We start from the raw sequence: 22,712 nt of genomic DNA on the forward strand, positions 1-22,712 counted from the left end.
GGAGCCGTGAGTTTTGTTTAGAAATTTTCCTTTTTATCCCTATGCCATCTTTCCTGCACAAATTTTGTTGCTTTTTTATAAAATAACTCAGAAAGTTCTGATGTGTTTAACGTTTGTCGCTTGTAAAATTAGAAGCTTTGATTGCTGGTCCTGCACACGGGTGGATTTAGTACGTGACTTTGTTAGTCGAGACCCTTACAGTTTTTCTGCTTGGAATCACTGCTACAAAGTAATACTCAGGTAATAGTTGGTGCAAATTAGATTATTGAATTTCATGTAAGATAAAATTTTAGTTTGCTTCCTCAAGTTTGTTCATCATATATTCAGAATGAATAACAAACTCCTTCATTCCATGAGAGTGAAACACAGAGATTCTGTACCACCTATTCTTATTACTGGCCACCAGTTTACTATGGTCAGTCAGCATCAAACTGCTGCTCGAGAATACTTGCAAGCCTATAAACTGATGCCTGACAATCCCTTTGATCAACCTTTGTGGAGGTATGCATCTTCGCCTCCTAGAATTAAAGATCATTATGATATTTTCTTATGCTTGCTTGAGAAAAAAGGTGAGATTCATTTATGTTCCTAATATTTTTGTAGGAACCGCCTTGATAAATTTGTCCCTTGGCCTCCACTCAAAACAAGCACCAGACTTTCTTACAAGGGCTCGCGTTCCTCTATAACAACTTGCACCTTTGTGGAGACAGTCAGGTTTGCTTCTTATTAGTTCTCTCTCAGTCTACTCTCTTCGAGATTCTAATGCCCGTGTTAGCGCTTTAGGGTCGTAGTTTAGATTGGCATGACATATGATTGAACATTTGAAGGATGATAAGATCGAACGATTAAGATTATTCAATCCATCAAAGCATGACTTTACATTCTAAATTCTCTTGCAGGAGGCATTGTACAACATTGCTCGGGCGTACCATCATGTTGGCCTTGTTTCCTTGGCTGCTCAATACTACGAGAAGGCACTGGCTACCCGCGAAAAGGATTATCCCATTCCAACGCTCCCATATGAAAATCAAAATGCAACCAAGATCAAATTGCCAGGCTATTGTGATCTTGCGTCGAAGCAGCTTACAATCTTCACCTGATATATAAGCAAAGTGGGGCATTTGATCTTGCTAGACAGGTCTTGAAAGATCATCTTGTGTTATGATATATTCACACATGTATAGTTTAATTTCGTATAGTTTTTATGGGCTGAAACTAGATAGAACAAAACAAACTATGCGCTTGTTTGGTAGAGATGTTGAGATAACATAATATTATTAAGTTAGGTGGGCTTTAAGTTTGGAATTAAGATACAAATTCAGATAAGAATTTAGTGTTATTGGTTGGTAGGTTGGATAAAAAATCGAGATAAATAATTAAAGTGTTTGATAGACTAGACTAATTCATAGATTAGATCTGCAATGATATTTTTGCCCTTATAATTGTATGATTTTATTATTTAATGTTTTTTCTTAAATGTATTTAGTGTATTGATATTATTTTATAGATTAATGTTAAGAAACAAATTTTTGACAATTTACCCATCATGAATTCGTCAAGTTTCACGTGTCTATTTAATTATTCTTAATACCAATTATTTACTGATCATGTTTTAATTATTTGACCACTGATTTGTGGAGCCAGATTAGTGAAGATGAGTCAGTTATGAACAAATTGTTCATCAGCAGGATTGGTTTAAACACAAATTCTTAATTAGTACTAAGTAACATAGAGATTAAGAATTAACTAAGATTTGGCAAATAATTTTGAGAAATTAATGTCAATTTTCAATCCTAGTCTAATCTCTTCTATGAAAATCGCTAGAAATTAAACTTAGATTATGAAAAAAATTCAAACTCAATCTGAAAGTAAAAAAATAAAGCCAAGAAATCAAATTCGAAGTAACAGGATTCAGAAATCGACGATCAATCAATAAAAAATTTCACTTCCTTGAAATTGAACTAGATTAGAGACATATTGTTAAACATCATCATCGCCAAGCATGAAACCGAGAGATCCGACACAAGAGTTGAAACGCAGTAATCGAACAATGAGGGATGGCCGTGAAGTCACTACCACCTCAATCGAAAAAGAGAGTGATACGATCATGGAAGTCGTGGATCAAAGATGTCAATGAAGATGATGTCCAAACGCTCAACAAAGACAACCAATGCTTCGCCATTGAAATAGCTTCGCGTAAATATCTTGCATGCCTCAATCGGAGCCTGGTGGATAGAGTTATGACCGATTAACTAAAGCCGGTAGAAGAGAGGACGAGTCCAGAGAATACGCCGGCCGGACAAATTGAGGGAGGAAAAACACCCGATCGGGCGTTTTGCCTGTTTAGGAAATTTTGGTAGAGAGTTCGCCCGGCCGGGCGATGAGGAGAGAGAAATGCTCGGGCGGGCGTTTTGTCACTGTGTGGCCGAATTTATTATTAGAGATGTATGTTTTCTAATGGGGTGAACCATTTTGCCACTAACAATTTTTAATTACATTTTTTTCTGTTTCTCTTTACTTTATTAATTATGCATTAAAATCGTGCCCAATTTAAATTGCGTATTCTTGTGTGATGAATGAAGTATCATTTATAATATGGAATTATGAATACTAACACTCCTCCCAATCCCTTTTTTACATTCTCTCTTACTATCGATCAACGAGGATTGCTCATCGGGAGAGTAACGAGGAAGTCGCGGCAAATCCCGGTCGATCGAACCCAATTCACAAGCTTACGAAAGGAAAATAAACGATAGTAGGGTAAAAGCAATTCCCTTTTATATCTAAGGGCCTAGGGTTTGATTCGACTCTACGAAAAGAATTACAAAGAAAACCCAAAACAAACTTATAATTCCGCTCGACGCCAAAGATAACCGGCGTTTGAGTCCCGATGCCTATATAACACATGACCCTCAACATGGAAAACATTTATCGAAATAGAGACGGCCACCGGAAGAGTCCCAACTTTAAAGGATAGGAGCAATAACTTGAAAGTTGGGATTTGCCAATCTCAGCTCTTCATTCTCTTTAGTGAGCCTAACTACAACTTTAAAGGATAGTTGTTCTTCTCCGTAATTCCTCTTTGTTCCTCTACCATTCTCTTCGCACTCTTCACCGCTGATTCATTGCACGCATGCAAACCACGATTTCGAGTGTTGGAATTTCACCAACATCTATCTCTGGGATCTCCTTCAAATGCATGTCCCAAAGAAGAAGCTGCTCAAGGCATGGGAAGTGGGAGCTCTCCGTCGTCCAGCTTTCCAATTGATAACACCATGCAAGTTCCAAATATTTGAGCGGGAACGGCCTTATGTTTCCATTTGCACTGCTCGGAATGTCCACGTCTCAACTCGAGCTTTTGAAGAAGGGGTAATGCACTTGCCTTTTCCAATATGTCTTCAATACTATTATTAATAGACATTCCAAGAGTCAGTTTCTTAAGAGTGTGCGGAAAGGTAAGCTTTCTCAAAAATTCATCGCTTGGACATTCATAACATTTAAGAGATTCTAGCTTTGCAGACGTTCGATGTTGTAGAGACAATAGTCCCCATCACGACCAGGTGACTTCGCTATAACTTATTCTCGTTCTTGATATTGGGAATTTTACGAACCATCATCTCGTTACACTTGAAATTCCTTACTTCTTGGGGTTTGTAATTTTCCATGATCACGTGCTGTCACGGAGATGAAGCTGTCCATTTCTCCAAAAACAAACATGCCATGTTTCAAATATCAACATGTGCACCAATATCTCCATCATAAACATGTAATGTCTGTAGACACCACATGAGACGATGAAGAAGAAGACGGATTAACTTGAAGAAGCTGCAAATTTACCATTTTACTCACGGAATACTTATTATGTATTACACTGACATTGAGAGATGTTATCAATATCCTCAATAATTTTGAATTAGGCAACCGTCCAACTCCTTCATGAATTCTTATATAGGAACGGGCATGTGGTGCAGATCTCATCGCATCGATAACTTCTTTCTTTGAAGTGCTTTCCAAAACAACTACAGCGTTGGCCAACCGTGCCTTGAGGAGGACTATGTTTCCCACCACATGATAAAACCTCTCATTTTCAGCTTCTCTCAAGCAAAGGTCTCTCAACAAATCATGAAATTATCAAGTACTTCATGTTTCAAGTACTCTTATGCAACTCTTTCCAAAATCTTGCCCCGTATTGGTTTTAGAAATCCTTCCGAAACCCATAGCTTGATATTGTCGAGACTCGAACTTCTTTATCCTCCTCATATGTTCTCATATATAAAAGCACGACTTAAGATAACTGACAAATGATTATAGCTCAACTTTAGTGTTTTCAAGCAATGCTTGTCATTCTCCGAATTCACTAGTGAATTTATGCTTCCCTAATAGATTTCCAACACTCTTTTGTTTGATCCAGTTTTCTTAAAACACCTCTAATCACAACAATTGATGATGGAAGTTAATACGCTCGGATTTTGCACGGTTTTAAGATCGTTATTTGGTCCGTTTTTATGTCAAAGTCACTTGTACACGTCCATTATTTGCATATTTTATCTATTTTGGTATTTTGACGTGTTTTGTGAGAAATGTGCATAATTGAGCCGAAAAAGGGAGCCAAAACGCAAAGTCGAAAATCTAGAGTCGAGACGGCGACCGGCGACCGCCGCGAAGTTGTACGGCGACGGCGCGCTGGCGGCGAGGAGCGGCCCGCCTCGAAAATTACACTTGGAAGAGACGTCTCGCCGGAGACCGCCGGAGTCATACGGCGGTCCGCGCGAAGAACAGAGTCTCTGGACTCCAACGCGACCGGCCGGCAAGGTGCGGCTGCCGTGGAGAAAGGCGGCAAATCCGAGATGCCCTAGATTTGCTCCAAGATTTACCATATTTTGAAGATCTTTTCCTTCTACAACAAGGATTGGCTTTCCCCTATAAATAAGACCTTAAGCTTCATCAAATTAGAGAGCTTATACTTGCAAAATAATTCGCAGAGATCAAAGCTAGAGTACTTCAATTGTGCAAGGAGTTGGAGAAGGATTTCAAGAACATCAAGAATGACAAGGATTCAACCTACGAGTTTTATTTGCTTTAGTTTTATGTTCAAATTGTTTTCCCTTCAATCTATGTGTTTCGCTTATTTCATTATGTGTAACTAAACTCATTGGATTCTAGGGATGTGTTAGTAACGACTTTGGTTATACAATTCTTTTTTCTATTTAATATCCGTTTTGTTTTTACTTTGTTTCTTCCCTAAGTAAATCGAGTCTTTGCATGATTGAGTGATACAATCTTTTATGATTTAATATAGCTTGCTTCATAACTATGAGAGAGTTCTAGCGAGTTAGATTCACTTAGTAGCGCTACGTTAGCCTCCCTTAAAACGGCGTTAATTGAGAGTGATGACTTTTCAAGGGCCTTAAGAGCTTTAAGGAGTTACGTGTTAGGATTGACAACCCTAATTTTGTAATCAACGTTTGCATCGCATGAGCATAAGCTAAGTGACTCGTCCTATCAAAGTAATAAGTGTGCTAGGGTATTGTAGTTTGGAATTTGTATAACCATAACTGTGAACGCACATCCCCAGAATTCTCTTATCGATTGTCTTCGTGTTTTATTCGCATCTAGTTGTTAATTGTTTTTTCTGTTTTCAATAAGTTTTCCAAAAATTCCTACTTCCGCATAGTAATCGAGTTCTAGTACATGATAGTCATTTGCAATTATATTTCCCGTGTTCGATATCCTGCCGCGGTCAGAGCCGCATATCGCATACTGCGCTATTTGCTACTAATAAAAAGTGCATCAAAAGTCCTCTGCAACTCTCCACAATCTTCCTTCCAATTTTCTCCAATTCTAAAGGGCAACTTTTTCCCCCAAACACAACTCTGCATAACATATTCCAACTACTTTTCTCATCCAAAAATTTCATTTTAAGGCCATTATTTCCATCCAATTGAGATCCAAAATTCGATATACTTCACATACCATCCAACACAATAAAATTCCTTCTATATGATAAACATTTGTGGAGTGCTAATCCTATTTCATCTTCTTTCATTTGACTCAACCTTTCCCTCCATTCTTTACCAACTTGAGTTAAAATATTACAAAGAAGTTCGTTTATATTAAATTGTTGAGAAATTGCAACCCTGCACAAATATCAAAATGATGAGAAATAAGTGGTTTCTTATAAACATTTCTGGCCAGAGCGGTCTTACCAATTCTTCTCATTCCTGCGATTGGGATGACTTGGCAACCATGTTCTTTATAAATGAGCTTCTCCATGAGTTGAAGCATTACATCATCAAAGCCCACCACGGTTGTGTTGTTCATCCTAGAGAGAGAAGACGGCAAAGGATTGTTTGTCAACATCTTCGATGAAACTTCTCTCTAGATGAAGTTTGACTACAACGATCTCCATCACTTCTTTCTTGATCAACTCCATATCTTCTATCACCTTCACCAGACTCTCGTACAAGTCCGCTAAAGTGATTTTTCAGACCACGAAGGCAACTGAAGAACCCAATCCGATCTCTTTTATCTTTAGAGGCAGCATCAAGAATTTGATCGACGATGTGATATTCGATGGCATCTTCAACCGCGTAAACTGCATCAGCGATGCGCATCTCCAACGGATCTGCTTCATCGCCGTCAGCAAAAGGAGACTTATGTTATATAGCCTTCAAGAAATTCCTACAAGAACATGACAATTCCAATTGAGTGATTCAACTTGTTTTTTTGTCCATAGTAATAGACAGTAGCGTATCCACCGCTGCCATCGAATTTTTGTTTAGTTTAATATTCCCTCCGTCCCACAAAAGATGTCACACTTGTGGGACATCGTAATTTTAGAAGGTTTTATTTTGTATGTTAAATGGAAAGAAAACATTATTTTTATATTCATGTGAGAGAGAACTTTTTCAAAAATGGAAATGATATTTAGTCCCACTTTCATGTAATCCATAGTTGGTCTAATGAAAAGTTAGCTCTTTCTCCATTCTAGAGACCCAGGTTTGACACTTCTTGGGCACATTCCTTGCCCTTAATTTTTCAATTTAAATTTCTCTTCTCCAAATTAACTTTATTTTAATTAATATCACCTTTAATTCAATTTTTTTTTTCTCAATTTATATTTAAGTTTTATTAATTATTTAGTTTTTAACAAATTAATTAGCTTAACCACTAACTTGCTACTATTTTTTAATTTAATTTTGTATTATTTCATATTTATTTTTATTAATATGACTAATATAAAATATATATTTTGTAGGTTAAAAAACTCAATATAAGTGAATTGAAATAGGTTTTATAAAGTACTCCATATTTATAAAACAACCTCCTCATTATATTCATATCTATTTAATATATTGCTAATTAGAAAAAACATGGACTCTTGTATTTCAAATGTATAATTTACATGAAAATATAAAATAATTTATTCATATTTAAAATGAAAAATTTTTGATAAAAAAAAATAAAGACATTTTATTTTAAAAAATAGAATAATTGATAAAACATAACAAAGAAAACAAGAAAGATTAGTCACATTTTGAAATTTTAAGTAGTCGTGATTATTTTTTGCACTCCCAAATTGAAAATCTTGAATACGCTACTGGTAATAAAGGGGAAGGATGATGCTCGATCAGATCGAAAATCTGCATAATAGAAACAAGAGCTGCATAAGCTGCCATTGATATTTTTCTTCTTTTTGAGGAAATTAAATGATGCATGGTTACAACAAATGCAGTGCAGAGAGGATGTGAAGGAAAGTACAGACAAATGAATCAACTACTAATAAACATTCATAATTGGCGTACTGTCTTCAAGTTGATACAGTATATAAAATTATAATGGTTGTTTGTTGCCTCATTTGTCTCTAGCTTCCACTAGTGATTTTTAATAAATTGACAGCCTGTACTGCATTTTATTTTATCTTTTGAAAACTTTAAAATGTCTTTCCAGATAAAATTAAAAACATTTTAAGGGCCATTAATTTTAAGAGAGATATAAAAACATGCATAGCCCATCATAAGTTTAATATGGGCCATCACATGGGTTAAATTAAAACATGCACTGAAGGGTTGGCAGAGCATACATAAATCGATTACATAATAATCCTGGTCATTTTGAGTATTTAGACAAATTTTATTCGTGTAGTTATCACATGTATCATGCTTATAATTAAATAAATCATCTTTAAATTAATTAAAACCTAAAACATGTTTTTCTACGGTTTAGCTATTTTCCTTGATGGATTTCCAAAGAATGAAGGCGTAGCGCCTCTCCACGTGAAGATCTTCGATTAACACGGATCTTTTGTTTGGTTCCCAAACGTAAGCGATATCGGGGTGGCCGATCTCACCGGTATACTAGGACTTAAATAAAGAAGACGGAAAACTTTTCCCACGGAGGAGAAAAAACGTCCATTTTCTATGTAGAGAGGGGGACGAAAATTTTGAAGAAAATTAAGTGTATTTTTCTCCTTATTACCCTATTTATATTAAGTCCATTTGGGCCCAGAAGTCTATGGAAGATTTTGGATATGGAGCTTTCAATTAACTTTTTACTAATTAAATTGAACGTTTAATATAAGCTTTAATTGGAATATTACGAAACAGACTTTAATACGAAGTAATATTACTCCCCATCCAAATCCGAAATTATAAGTAATCAATTTCCATTACTTGATATTTATTTCCCACACTTAAGATAGAAACATCCATTAATTAATCATTATCGCTATGGACTTAATTAATTAATATCTTATTAATTCCAAGTGGATTCAGCAAGAAATTCTTATTTATTATTTATAAAATAGTCAAACTCCAAAATAGTAGTTCGAATAATAAAACTTTATTTCAAGCTCCTCTTGAGGATGTTATCAAAACGAGACTCACCTCGCCAAAGATTCAACATAATAGCAATCCTAGCAGCTTGAGGAAAACTCAACTCCAATGTGAACAGAATAATTTTGTTGGTAAACAAGATGAGTTTCTAAAGGTGGAGGGAATGAAGTTGCCGGATCATTTTATATTTTCTGGTTTAAGAAGAAGAATGCAGGGATGGGGCTTGATTAATTTTTCATGTATATTTATGCATATCCTCCTGAATCGGATGTCTGCAATGGACTCAGAACTTAACAGAACCGAAGTTGGCTTATGGCGGTGATGGCTTGCACATTCGGTTGACACATTCAGAAATGGTCCCCCATCTCTTTCTGTTTTCCATGCATACGATTATGAATTTTATTTTTTAATGTTAATACTTTTGTCCCCCGGATTCTCAGCAGAAAAGAAGCAATACCAAAAAGCAAATTGTGACAGCAGTCTTTTTGGGGGTTTAACTTTTACCATATGCGTATACTTTTTTTGAAAATTTGGCAGAGGTAATATGTTCATTAAACCCCAATTCTAGTGGGCACGTGTTTTTATTTTACGTCCCTTTAACAAATCTCTATTTTACAAAATACAATTATTCAAAATGCTGCAGGATATTCTGGAAAGCAGCTCAAACATGTTTAGCAGGGTGTTAAACTTGAGGAGTTATCTACATTTAGAAAAATATATCAAAAAATACAAAACTAAAATATGAACTTGCCCCACAAACCCTTGAGGTATATGCACCGATCAATGTTCTCTTTAAAAAAAACGTTATGTGTCAGGGTATTTAAAATACCATTGTCGAAGTGTTTAGCCCATAAATTGATGTCTTAAGTTTGCAAACTAAATTTTCTTTTTTTAATGAAGTCTTAAATTTTTCATGTAGACTTCTTCTTAAAATCATTTAGAAAAACAATTTTCACATCCATTTAATGTAGTTCCAAGTCAAAAAGGGGTACAAGTGCCAAAATGATTCTAAGTGAGCCATTCTTTGATACTTGAGAGAAAGTCTGTTTACAATCAATGCTATCTTTTCAGAGTATAACCTTTGGCAATAAGTCGACTTTAAATCGTTAGATTAAACCATTTATGTCGAATTTGGTCTTGAAGACTCCAATTACACCCAATACACTTTTGTTTATCGGGTAATTTGACAAGGTCCTGACTTTAATCCATGGATTTTAACTCATCTATCATGCATCAATCCATTTATTAGAATTATTACACTTAGAGTATCCACAATAGCAATAGTTAGCCACAAACTCTTCATGTCACATCATCGACTAAAATTCCTCTTACATCATTGGACAAACAACTGCTGTATAGCTAGCAATGGTACAGAGAAAATTATAAAAAACAAATAATTAAAATGACGTAAAATACGTAATTAAATTTACAACACAGATACAGGAAAATGCAATAATTTTATTTAAATTAAAAAAATTACATTAACAAAATTACATAATTAAAAAAACCCTCCACTTCCACACACGAGCCCCGCTTCACTCCTCGCGCGTCACCGCTATGTGCGTTAGCCGCCATTGCGCCCGCATACTGGAGGAGATAAAAAAGAAGCCCCTTCTTCACTGTGGTCGTTGCCGTCCATTCACTTATGATTTTCCACATGTCCACGCGTTTGTAGACGCGGAGGGGAGAACTCATTGGAGGAGAGTCGTTGTTGTTCTCCATTTCGCGATATTGCTCTTGTACGAGAATTCGTAGAGAGAGAAAACTCGTTAAACAAGCTTGTTAATGAAAATGACGTTCAATCGCATATATATAGTGTTTCAAATTTAAAAAAAAAAAAAAAAATATCAGTGCCGATCGCGCCTACAATGGGGAGAGTGCATTGGCACGAAAATAACCGGCCATGACCTTATATTCTCGCCGAATTGCATGCGCCACACAATGGTTCGTGCGAGCGGACTGCCAGCGAATCGGCTAGCCGGCCTCGCCGCCATTGTGGATGCTCTTAGAAACTCTCTTTACTTAGGAACCTCCTACAATAAATGAGGAACCCATTTAATTTTGTCTTTCCAATACTCTCCTCAAGTTGAGCAATGGTATTCCGATCTCAACTTGCAAGAAATTCTTTGAAGACTTAAGGACCCGACGCCTTGGTCGATTTTCGCAAGTTGTTCCTCGGATGGGACAAATGGAAATTCGATAATGCCGCTTTCGAAGTTTCTTTTAATGAAGTGACGATCGACCGACATGTTAGTTCGATATATTGATCGCACTTTATTGTCACAAACAGTTGACTTTTTTGAGTGTGCAAAACCATCTCCTGGGCCAAAGTTTCTTTCCCGGCCAATTCGATCCTGCAAATGAGTATTGAAGATACGTAAGCACCAACTTAAATTTTAAATTTAAGTTGAGCTAAGTCTTTTTTACTTTTTTTTTCATTTGTTTCAACTTTAAAAATATGCAAATATAATTAAATATATATACTCTGTCGGTGAAGGAGATTTCTCTATAAGATATACCCGAAAAACTTTTGGCAGTTCTACCATAATTGTTGATTGTTAGACTAAACTCACATTGAGGTTGAAACGCTAAAGGTGTCATCAATTTAATTATGTAAAAAGCATCCCCTCTGCCGACCAAGAGTATATACTTATAAATTTATTGTTCAAAACTTCCATTTTTTTTTAATTTGTAAATAGTTTCGTTTGTACTCTCACTTGTATTTAAATTTATTGTATAAGACTTCAAGTCTTTTGTGAATTGTAAATTTGTAATTGATGTAAGTTGTAACTTGTAAAATTGTAGTCTCATTTAAATTTATATCAAAAAAATTGCAATTTTCATCGGATTGTTTGAATTTTTTTCGCAAATTTCATAGTTAAATAAAAGTAAAAGAAAAAAATAATAAAAAATTTCGAATCGACAATTTTTGCCGATTTTGAGCAGGGCTGGGACGGAACTGAAACCGCCCAAACTCTTGCGGGCTTGTTCGGCTCAACTTTTTTTGAACCGTGTGTGCAACAGTGCATGCCTAAGAGCATCGTAGCGGTGGAGAGGCGGGAGCTCCGTTTGTGCCGCTCGCAGCACCGTCTTCGTCGGTCGATGGAGCTCGTGGGCTTCTCTTAGCTAGAAGCGCGTCCTGCCTGAGCAACACACGTGGCGTCGCCTTTATTCGCCAACGCAAAGCCGTTAGCTTATTTAAAAAATATTTAAAAAAAATATTTTCCCACTTCCCAAAAAAATAGATCCATTTTCTCCCCACTTTTAATTTATTTTTCAATTATTTTTCCCCAAAATTCACATTTTCATCTATAAATACCCTCACTTTAACAAAAGAAATCGCATCTCATCTATTTATCATACATCTATTCTCTCATCTTTTTCCTCATACTCTCTCATCTACATTCCCACCACACTACACGATGTCCGCTCCGCGATCACCCTCGCAATCGCGGTTGGAACCACGATTGTCGAGTACGAGGCCGGATTTAGTCCGAAACGCAAATTACGGCCCTCTTCAAACCCAGGTTCGCAATTTTCGGGTGGCTACCGTCCTTACCGGTGCACGACCAAAACGTCTCGGTTCGGTGGTCACCGAACTCCGGATCGGGAGGAGCGCGGCTCCTACTCCTATGCTTCTATTCCTACTCTCCTCCTCCGTTTGTGGCACCCGCACCCGTACACTCCGGGTGAGATGATGGCGATGTTAAAGCCTACTTGACGAGTCTCCAAGATCCGAACGTTGGCACGAACCAAACCGGGATACGTATTGGTGGCGCATCACTCGCCTTTACAATGAAACCCGGCCGGGGAACCATCCTCGCAATGAGAGTATGGTGCGCATGCGATGCAGATGCAACTTAGCAATCGGTAAGTTCCAGGGGTACTTCCAACAGAGAAGAGCGTGCGGCGGAGCCGGCACGAGCGGAGCTCGACATCATCGGTGTCGCCTGGCGACTCAAGCTTGGAGATGATACCGTTCAAGTACCTCGATTGTTGGCGAGGAGGGGCCCCGACATCCGAAGTATAGGGCGGCATAGTAGCACTCCTCAAGCTCCTCTAGCAAACGGTCGAGGTCGGTAGCCCTATCCGACGGCGCCTCCGATGATGTGGCTACCCGCTTGCCGGAACTAACCGGTAGCCCCCGCGGCGGTTCCGCGGGCCAAGGAGGAAGCGACGACTACCGCCGTCGCGCCGACTACTCGCCCTCGCTCCCGCTCCCTTTCCGGGCCTCCTCCGCCGAACAACTCGTTGTGGACCCTCTTGGGTCAACTCTATTTGAACGATACGTCTAAGATGACTCTGCATCAACTTGCACACAGAGCAAATGATCCGGTCTCGAGAGCAATTTGGGTTAGAGTCTAGTCTTCCACGTGTGTAATTTTTTATTTGTAGGATTTTAATTATGTATTTTTTTATTTTCTAATTTTAATTATGTATTTTTATCTTTTAATGTATTTTTATAATATAGAAATGTTTTTAATAATTGGAATATTTAAATTGAATAATAGAATGGTAGAACCCAGAGTTGTCCTTAGCTAAGAAGCGGGATGTTGTGCTTCTTAGCTAAGGACAAGGAAAAAATGTCAGTCTAACTTCCGTCTTCTTGGCTAAGAGACGGATGAGTATGTCTTTGGAGCAAGAAGTAAAAATGGGTTCGCGACTTCGCTCTAGCTAAGAGCACGGATGAGGATGCTCTAACTCTTAAGTATTCGTAATAGAGTATTCGTAATAGAGAGAGGGAGTATAAAGTTTATTAGGTGATCCATTCCGGGTGGGAGTAGAAGCAGCTAGGGGAAAACTCGATTAGGTATGGCCGTTGCTCGTTATATCACAGTGCCGTTTCAGATGCCCCACTTTTGTCGTTGTAACGTTCGACCTGACTGCTATTTGAGATGTGAATAATGGAGAGGAGAGGCAAAACCAGCCAGAAACGCGACAATTTTACATTTTGGGGGTCAGTACTGTTTTTTCAATCATTAATTTTACACTGCATTTAATTACGGTGAGCCGAGACAAGTAAAATTGAGTTTTGTTCAATCAAAAGATTTGCTTAACAAGACTAAAGAGAATTCATTGCATATATTTATATTTATGCCCACAAATCCATCAAAGAAAATACTTTCCTCGAACTTTCTGTTATGCACAATTAGTACACGTACATCGAACAAAAACCAAATAATATATTAACAATGAAATAAGTCAATCTAAATATCTGAATCATATTCAAATCTATAGTAGTATGGTATCCTTGCAAAGAAGAAGAGAATTTTAACATGGGGATCAGATTTGGATATTATGTGCTTCAACTCATGTTTACTTGTTTCTTTACATTCTCTTCACCATTAACCCATAAATGCTAATCAATCTCTTGCCAACTCTAAGCTTTGATTTCCAATGGAAATAAATTCAAGTTAAGTTTTTTCAGCCCGTCAAATAGCAGCCGACAATACCTCGGGATCATGTATAATCTCCCGGTGATGACCGTTGAAATTAGCTAATAGAAACAAGCCTCTCAATGATTCCTCTGGAACATTTCAGATATCATCAGATGGAAATCTTGTGATCTTGGATGGTCGAAAGGATATTGTGTGGTCGACTAATCTCTCATCTTCTTTGGCAAATTTCAGTGCTGTGCTCTTGGATACAGGGAATCTGGTTCTGCAAGATAATTCCAATGGTGCATATGTTTGGGAGAGTTTCCAACATGCTTCGGATTCCTTTCTTCCAACTATGCGGCTTTTTGTAGATGTGAATAGGAACGAGAAGAATGTACTGACGTCATGGACAAGCCCTGATGATCCGGCACCTGGAAGGTTCGCCATGAAACTTATGCCTGACCTTGCAGGGACGTATATTTTGAAGGATGGTAATATTCCTTACTGGTACAGTGGTCCATGGAATGGTCAGAGATTCATTAGGCTGCCTGGAATGAGATCTTTGTATAATGATGGAACTACAGTTGGCAGTGATTCTCCAGGAACTGCATATTACATGTTTAACGTTCCAAATTCGTCTGTTTTGCAATATTATGTCTTGACATCTTCAGGGGTTGTAGAGGAGATGGAGTGGTCTTATGAGAAGAAAACCTGGGATGTAACATCAACACGTAACGAGTGTGACATTTATGGAAAGTGCGGATCTTTTGGAAGTTGTGATGCTCGGGAGAGTCCAATTTGTACCTGTTTCCGAGGCTTCTCGCCAAAAGCTGAAGATGAGTGGGAGGCAGGAAACTGGACTAGTGGATGTACAAGAGAAACTCCCTTAAAATGTGAACACAACAATTCTTTGGGTAAAGAAGATGAGTTTCTGAAGATGGAGGGAGTAGGCTTGCCCGATCATTATATATTGTTTCCCATTGATAAAGACTGCAGAGGCGCATGCTTGGGTGATTGTTCTTGTATAGCTTATGCAGTTGTTACTGGAATTGGGTGTATGCACTGGTCTCATAACTTAACTGATGTTGTCAAGTTTGCTTCCGGTGGTGAAGACTTGTACGTTCGACTGGCCTATTCACAACTACGTAATATACTAATATGATGCTCTACACTCTGTATCTGATATGGATTAACTTCTACAAATTTTTATACCAGTTCATTTTTTGACTGATAGTGATCTTCTGCAGATAAGAAGCGTGACAGAAGAGTGATTATCGCAACAACGGTGGTTTTGGGGTCTATACTAATTGGTCTATGCACATACTTTGCGCAAAAAAAATTGTCGAATTACAGAGGTAATTAATCTACAAACTTTGTGTTTCTCAGTGTACACAACTTCTTAGACACTTGTTTTAATTTTAAGCAGCAAGGAAATATAAGAAAGGATTGATATTCTCCCAAAGAAAGGAAAGTGAACTCGAGGAACTGCCTGTAGTTAGATTCGAGACGCTCTCAAATGCGACAGAAAATTTTGATCGAACCAAAATGCTTGGAGAGGGTGGCTTTGGTCCAGTGTACAAAGTAGTTTTCATTTTCTTCTTTCATATTCTCATTTCTTCTTCTTCTTTTTTGTTATGATACTGAAAATTCGATTTGATTCAGGGGAAACTGCCAGATGGACAAGAAATTGCTGTAAAACGGCTAGCAAGATCCTCCAACCAAGGGGCGGAAGAGTTCATGAATGAGGTCATGGTGATCTCAAAGCTTCAGCATCACAATCTTGTCAGATTAATCGGTTGCTGTGTTGAGCATGAAGAAAAGATGCTAGTTTACGAATACATGCCCAATGGAAGCTTGGATGCCTTTCTCTTTGGTTAGTGGATCATCAAATCACTTCTTCAATGCAAGCTCATGTGCTGCTGTTGATTTAAATAACCTTTCTCAGGTTCACATAAACGAGAGTTTCTCAACTGGCAAACGCGCAAATCAATTGTTGAGGGGATTTGTCGAGGCCTGCTTTACCTACATAGAGATTCGAGGCTAAAGATTATCCACAGAGATCTCAAGGCAAGCAACATCTTGTTGGATGAGGAGTTGAACCCTAAAATTTCCGACTTTGGTATGGCAAGAATATTTGGTGGCAAAGCTGATCAAGCCAATACAACAAGGGTTGTTGGGACATAGTGAGCAACACATATTTATTGCCCCATTCAAGTAAGAAATATTTTTTGTTACAATGATAATCTTATCATGTATTTATGGTGCAGTGGCTATATGTCCCCGGAATATGCACATCGTGGAATATTCTCCGAGAAATCCGATGTCTATAGCTTTGGCATCCTATTACTGGAGATTGTGAGTGGAAAGAAGAATTCCAGTTTTTGCGACGAAGATCAGCAATTCCTTACAGCTTATGTAAGCAGTACTGTTCATCGACAGTGTCCATATTTTTTCACAAGATATTGTAAAAATCTAATTTTTTGTGGATATCAACAAATAGGCATGGAAATTGTGGAATGAAGGAAAGATTACAAATTTGATGGATCCTGCAATGTGTGATAGTGCAATTGAAGATGATATAGTGAGATATGCAAATGTAGGACTTTTATGTGTTCAAGAAATAGCAGCAGATAGGCCTAACACGTCGACTGTGCTGTCGATGCTTAGCTGTGAGATCGTAGAGCTTCCTCACCCGAAGCAACCAGCGTTTGTTGGGATTCAGAGCTCTCAATCGACCGAGCCCTCTAGCAATGATGTGACTATTTCTATAGTAGGAGGAAGGTAGTTTTGAGACCTCTTTTCAATGTATATTATGGCTATGAGAGTGAGATTATACTGTAGTATGTTTGCTAGAAACTATTAGCTTCTTCTTTTAATGAAATAAATGTATTTAATTAAATTTAATGGTTCAATTTGCAAAAATAGATTATCCAAAAATAAAATCTAAACGATGTTGAAGGTAGGCTATTGTCATGAGTAGAACCAGCTACCACCGATTAATCATGGATGTTGTGTCTTTTATCGTCGTATTGCTCAACTTGATTGCTATTCACGTATATTTCCGGCAAGATGCAAACCAGGCATTTATCGGGAATGCGAGAAGTTTAAAGTTTGGAGGTAAGTACCGGTTTTACAATCATTATTTGTAATTGATTTTACAATGCATTTGATTATTGGTGAGTAGGGTTAAATGAGTGACTCTATTTCTGGCGAGAGAAGTAAAATTGAGCTTCTGGCCAAACATAACTTGAGAATTCATTGTATATATTTATATTTGTGCTCCAAATAAAGGCTAATGAATCTCTTACCAACTCTGGCTTCCAATGGAAATAAGTTCAAACTGATCAATGTTGTATGTTTGTATCATATTATTGTTTTCTGGAGTTGAGTTTAGACTGATGAATAGTTTTGGTAATTATTTTAGATGGAATTTATATTAATTTGGAAGCTTTAGATGTAATTTTACTTTTTACAAAATGAAATGGGTAGTTTCAATGCCTCCAAATTTAAATGTATCAATCTACATTCTACGGATATATTGATCCGATGGAGCAGAATTGGATTAGTCAGAAATGTCGATTGTTAGGTTTGAATATGTTGTTGAGTTTTGCTTCTAGACATGAGATGAGTATAATATTATATGTTATTTGGTCTAGAAGAATATAAAGACCAATTGGAGGGTACTTCACCACTAAAATAAGTAAGCAAGCGCTGAATATTTATGTGTGAGTCATATACATCAAGAAAAGTCTAATTCTATTAAAAATGAAAATTGTCAAATGTTTGACCTCCAAATATCTGAAATGCAGAATAGTATCAGGTTAGTTCTAGCAAAGAACAAAGGATACTGATTCATGTGGTTTAAAATCTTCAAATAATAAGCAAATTAACTCTTATTATTAGTATTATCTTGTTGTTCTATATTTGCTGCATCCATGGACACCATAAGGGCTGAAGAGGGATTCTAAAGTTTTGATTTCTAATGGAGAGAGATACAAATTGAGTTTTTTCACCTCACCAGATACATGTCATTGTTATGCTGTTAGCATGTTTAATGTCTTGGCAATTTCCTATAACATATAATATATACATTCTGACATCTGTATTATATATATTGGCATTTCAACAGAAGACATTCCTTGAATTTTTTGTGATTGACTAAAAACACATGTATGCATCAAAGAACTGTCCAATTCATCACCTCATAATATCTGACTCCAAGATTCAGGATAGGGCCAAAAAAACTTAATTCATGGGGTTCAGCCACCACAAAAACTTGTCATATTATGTTCTTCAACTCCTTTTGCTCATATTGTCTTGTTTCCTTATAGTTTCTGCAGCCATTGACACCATAAGAGCTAATGAATCTCTCAGGGAAACTGAAGCTTTGATCTCCAATGGAAATAGATTCAAGTTATGTTTTTACAGCCCGTCAAATAGCAGCCGACGTTACCTCGGTATCATGTACAATGTCCCGGTGATGACTGTTGTATGGGTGGCTAATAGAAATAAGCCTCTCAGTGATTTATCTGGAACATTTCAGATATCATCAGATGGCAATCTCGTGATCTTGGATGGTCGAAAGGAGATTATGTGGTCGACAAATATTTCATCTTCTGTTACGAACTCTAGTGCTGTGCTCTTGGATACAGGGAATCTGGTTCTGCAAGATAACTCCAACGGTGCATATGTTTGGGAGAGCTTCCAGCATGCTTCCGATTCCTGGTTAGAGAAGATGAAAATTGTTACAGATTTGATAACGGATGAGAAGAATATGTTGACATCGTGGACAAGTCCTGATGATCCAGCACCTGGAAGTTTCACCGTAACCCTAGAGCCTTTGGACGTACCTCAGTCGTTTGTTCGCAAGAATGGTAGCCCCTACTGGCGTACTGGTCCGTGGAATGGTCAGAAATATACTGGGGTTCCGTCCATGAGCTCACAATATCGTTACGGCGTGAAGGTTTTCAGTGATACTCCTGGAACTCTGTATCAAACACTAATACTTTCAAATTCATCTGTGTTGCTATACGTTTTATTGAACTCTTCAGGGAGTTTAGAGCAGAAGGTGTGGTCTGATGACAATAAACGATGGGACGTAACATGGTCATCAACAAGTAACGAGTGTGATATGTATGGTAAGTGTGGACCTTTCGGAAGCTGTGATGCTCAAGACAGGCCAATATGTTCCTGTCTTCGGGGCTTTGAGCCCAGAAGCAAAGATGAGTGGGATGCGGGAAACTGGACGAGTGGATGCTCGAGGAAAACTCGACTCCAATGTGAACAGAATAATTTTGTTGGTAAACAAGATGAGTTTCTAAAGGTGGAGGGAATGAAGTTGCCGGATCATTTTATATTTTCTGGTTTATCAGAAGAAGAATGCAGGGATGTGTGCTTGATTAATTGTTCATGTATAGCTTATGCATATCCTCCTGGAATCGGATGTCTGCAATGGACTCAGAACTTAACAGATACTCAGAAGTTGGCTTATGGCGGTGATGGCTTGCACATTCGGTTGACACATTCAGAAATAGGTAACCCATCTCTGTCTGTTTTCCATGCATACGATTATGTACATGTCTTATTGTTTAATAAGTTAATACATTTGTCTCCTGTGATTCTCAGCAGAAAAGAAGCAATACCACAAAGCAATTATTGTGACAGCAGTCGTTTTGGGGTTTATACTTGTTACCATATGCGTATACTTTTTGTTGAAATATTTGTGTTACAGAGGTAATATGTTCATTCAACCCAATTCTCAGTGGACACGTGTTTTACTTTACGTCCTCTTTAACAAATCTCTATTTTACACACATACACACTTTATTCAAAATGCTGCAGGATATTCTGAAGAAAGCACACTCAAACATGATGAGCATGGTGTTAAACTTGAGGAGTTGTCTACATTTAGATTTATGATACTCTCAAATGCAACCGAAAATTTTAACCGTGCGAAGAAGCTTGGACAAGGTGGCTTTGGTCTAGTTTACAAAGTATTTCTTCTTCTTTTTCAAGATTTACTTACTTATTACCAGTTTTGGTACTCTATATCAAGAAATGTGATTCCGTAGCTGGTTCTCAGGGGAGATTACCGAATGGGGTAGAAATTGCTGTCAAAAGACTAGCAAGATCCTCTAACCAAGGGGTGGAGGAGTTCATGAATGAGGTTGAGGTGATTTCAAGGCTTCAACACCGCAATCTTGTTAGACTTCTCGGTTGTTGTGTCGAGTCCGAAGAAAAAATGCTTGTTTATGAATATATGCCCAATGGAAGCTTGGATGCCTATCTCTTTGGTATGTATGTCTGTGATGCTCAAGTGTTACTTCGTCTTAATAAAATTTAATTAATTTGTTCTTTGTTCGGTGATAGTTTGGATAACATATCTCAGGTTCACATATGCATAAGCTTCTTAGTTGGAAAACACGCAAAGTTATTATTGAGGGGATTTGTCGAGGCCTGCTTTACCTACATCGGGATTCAAGGTTAAAGATCATTCACAGAGATCTCAAGGCAAGTAATATCTTGTTGGATGAGGCGTTTATCCCCAAAATTTCCGACTTTGGTATGGCAAGGATTTTTGGTGGAAAGGATGACCAAGCCAACACAACAAGGGTTGTTGGGACATTGTGAGAACTTATTTGATCGCCTCATTCAAGCAATATATTTTTAGACACAGATTTATACCATTCTGATCATGGATTCATGGTTGCAGTGGCTACATGCCCCCGGAATATGCATTACGTGGAATTTTCTCTGAAAAATCGGATGTGTATAGCTTTGGTGTCCTACTATTAGAGATTGTGAGTGGAAAGAGAAACTCCAGTTTTGATGATCAACAACTCTCTCTTACAGCTTATGTAAGTTACTTACTTTGTTCTGGAGTTACTTAATATTCTTTCATAATTAGTTTTTGTAATGTTGTGGATATGAAACAGACATGGAAATTGTGGAATGAAGGCAAGATAGTGAATTTGATGGATGTAGACATCTTTGATAGTGGAACGGAAGATGATATTGTTCGATACGCAAATGTAGGTTTATTGTGTGTGCAAGAAACGGCAGCAGACAGGCCTAACATGTCTACAGTGTTGTCGATGCTTAGCAGTGAGATCTTGGAGCTTCCTCGACCAAAGCAGCCAGCGTTTCACGGGATGCATGGTTCTCAATCCACAGGGTCCTCTACTAAATGTTCTGTAAATAATGTTTCTATTTCTATAGTTGAAGGAAGGTAAAAGACCTGATTGATTCTGTATGTTTATTTGATACAATTGTTTGCCTCTTATGTATATTGTTGTTGCCTTCAATCTCCAGGCAATTAACTGATCCGGGAGTAGTAAATTAAGAAATTAAGAGTACAGTTCAAATTTGGTCCCAAACATATGCTAGAATGATGATTATCTTTTCGTCCCAAATAAAATGAATCGGTCCACAAATATGATGGTGTCATTTAAAATTGGCAGTCAAATGCATTTTAACAACGAGTATATGGAGACATCATATTACAGTGGATGCAGTGGCGACGGACGAGGCATCAGTTTAGGGTACGACGAAAGTAGAAGATTAGCACTGTCACACCTTCTCCTGCGTAATCGAACTCATGTTAGTTCAATTTTACTACGTCGGAAATTGATTTCCTTGTTTATTAATTTCAAAAAGCATGTAATTTTTATTCTCAGTGTATATCAATTTTGTCGTGATATGCTAGAACCCGAGACCTTTGGCCTTAGAATTAACAATTGTACCATTAAGTCAAACAAGTGTTAACACATGTGCTATGCACAGAATAAAAAAAATTTAAATAATAAAGATATATTAACTTAAAATAAAGAATATAGAGTAAAAGTATGAAATATATTTACATATAGAACTAATTAAAATAAGTATTCGTAATATTATAAACAATTAAAATAATTATAAACAACAATAAAAAGATATTTGTACTTCTCTCAACTCACTCTCAATGAAACATTTCATATTTTAGCAGATGATTGTATACTATTTTAATATTTGATATGAGTGTAGTAGTATAAAATAAAAGAAATAATAAAAGTAAACTATTTGAACGAATAAATAGTTCACCAGTTTCGATTAACAAAACATAAGTATTCATAAATGCAAACAAAACATAAGAAAAACAATAACAAAGCAGTAGTTCATAAGTTTTGAAATTGCAACATACTCCCTCCGTCCGCCATTAGAAGTCTCTTTCCTTTGCGGCTCGGGTTTTAAGAAATATTAAGAAAAGTGAGTGAAAAAAATTTAGTGGAACATGGGTGTTACTTGTATATATTAGTTTTGAATGAAATGCGAGTGAATGAGTTGGTGGAATGTGAGACCCCATTACCATTTATGGTAAAAGTGAACCGAAACTCCTATTTGTGGATGGACTAAAATGAAAAAACGGGACTCTTATTTGCTGACAGAGGGAGTAATTGTTTATAACTAAAAACATAGTATTTTTTTAGAATTTAGTAGACATGATAAAAACGAATAAAAAAAA

The 22,712-nt window shown here is 37.2% G+C and overlaps 2 protein-coding genes and 1 long non-coding RNA gene across 6 annotated transcripts; all 3 read left to right on the top strand.

The window, feature by feature from the left end:
* The first annotated feature begins 638 nt into the window (after nt 1-638).
* On the top strand, nt 639-1,198 carry LOC125209002. The gene is made up of 2 exons (XR_007174280.1): nt 639-714; nt 900-1,198. It is a non-coding gene; the product is annotated as an uncharacterized LOC125209002 (long non-coding RNA).
* An 859-nt stretch (nt 1,199-2,057) lies between these two features.
* On the top strand, nt 2,058-17,088 carry LOC125209525 (G-type lectin S-receptor-like serine/threonine-protein kinase At1g11330). The gene is made up of 8 exons (XM_048109125.1): nt 2,058-2,196; nt 14,332-15,357; nt 15,460-15,567; nt 15,639-15,793; nt 15,875-16,085; nt 16,158-16,395; nt 16,480-16,627; nt 16,713-17,088. Exons 1-8 carry the CDS (start codon nt 2,058-2,060, stop codon nt 16,995-16,997), a joined length of 2,310 nt encoding a protein of 769 aa, XP_047965082.1. The 3' UTR covers nt 16,998-17,088.
* Nucleotides 17,089-17,184: 96 nt separating this feature from the next.
* Nucleotides 17,185-21,576, top strand: LOC125208995 (G-type lectin S-receptor-like serine/threonine-protein kinase At1g11300). Of its 4 annotated transcripts, none has more exons than XM_048108560.1 (8): nt 17,185-17,329; nt 18,544-19,746; nt 19,838-19,945; nt 20,054-20,205; nt 20,295-20,505; nt 20,601-20,838; nt 20,925-21,069; nt 21,148-21,576. In XM_048108560.1, the coding sequence occupies exons 1-8, from the start codon at nt 17,185-17,187 to the stop codon at nt 21,442-21,444; spliced, it is 2,499 nt and encodes an 832-aa protein (XP_047964517.1). In that variant the 3' UTR covers nt 21,445-21,576. The 4 variants fall into 4 exon arrangements, with proteins under 4 accessions (XP_047964517.1, XP_047964519.1, XP_047964518.1 ...); XM_048108562.1 differs by having other exon boundaries at nt 21,248-21,576; XM_048108561.1 differs by having other exon boundaries at nt 19,841-19,945.
* The last annotated feature ends 1,136 nt before the right edge of the window (nt 21,577-22,712 follow it).

This window comes from Salvia hispanica, chromosome 3 (genome assembly GCF_023119035.1).
Source record: "Salvia hispanica cultivar TCC Black 2014 chromosome 3, UniMelb_Shisp_WGS_1.0, whole genome shotgun sequence".
NCBI lineage: Eukaryota > Viridiplantae > Streptophyta > Magnoliopsida > Lamiales > Lamiaceae > Salvia > Salvia hispanica.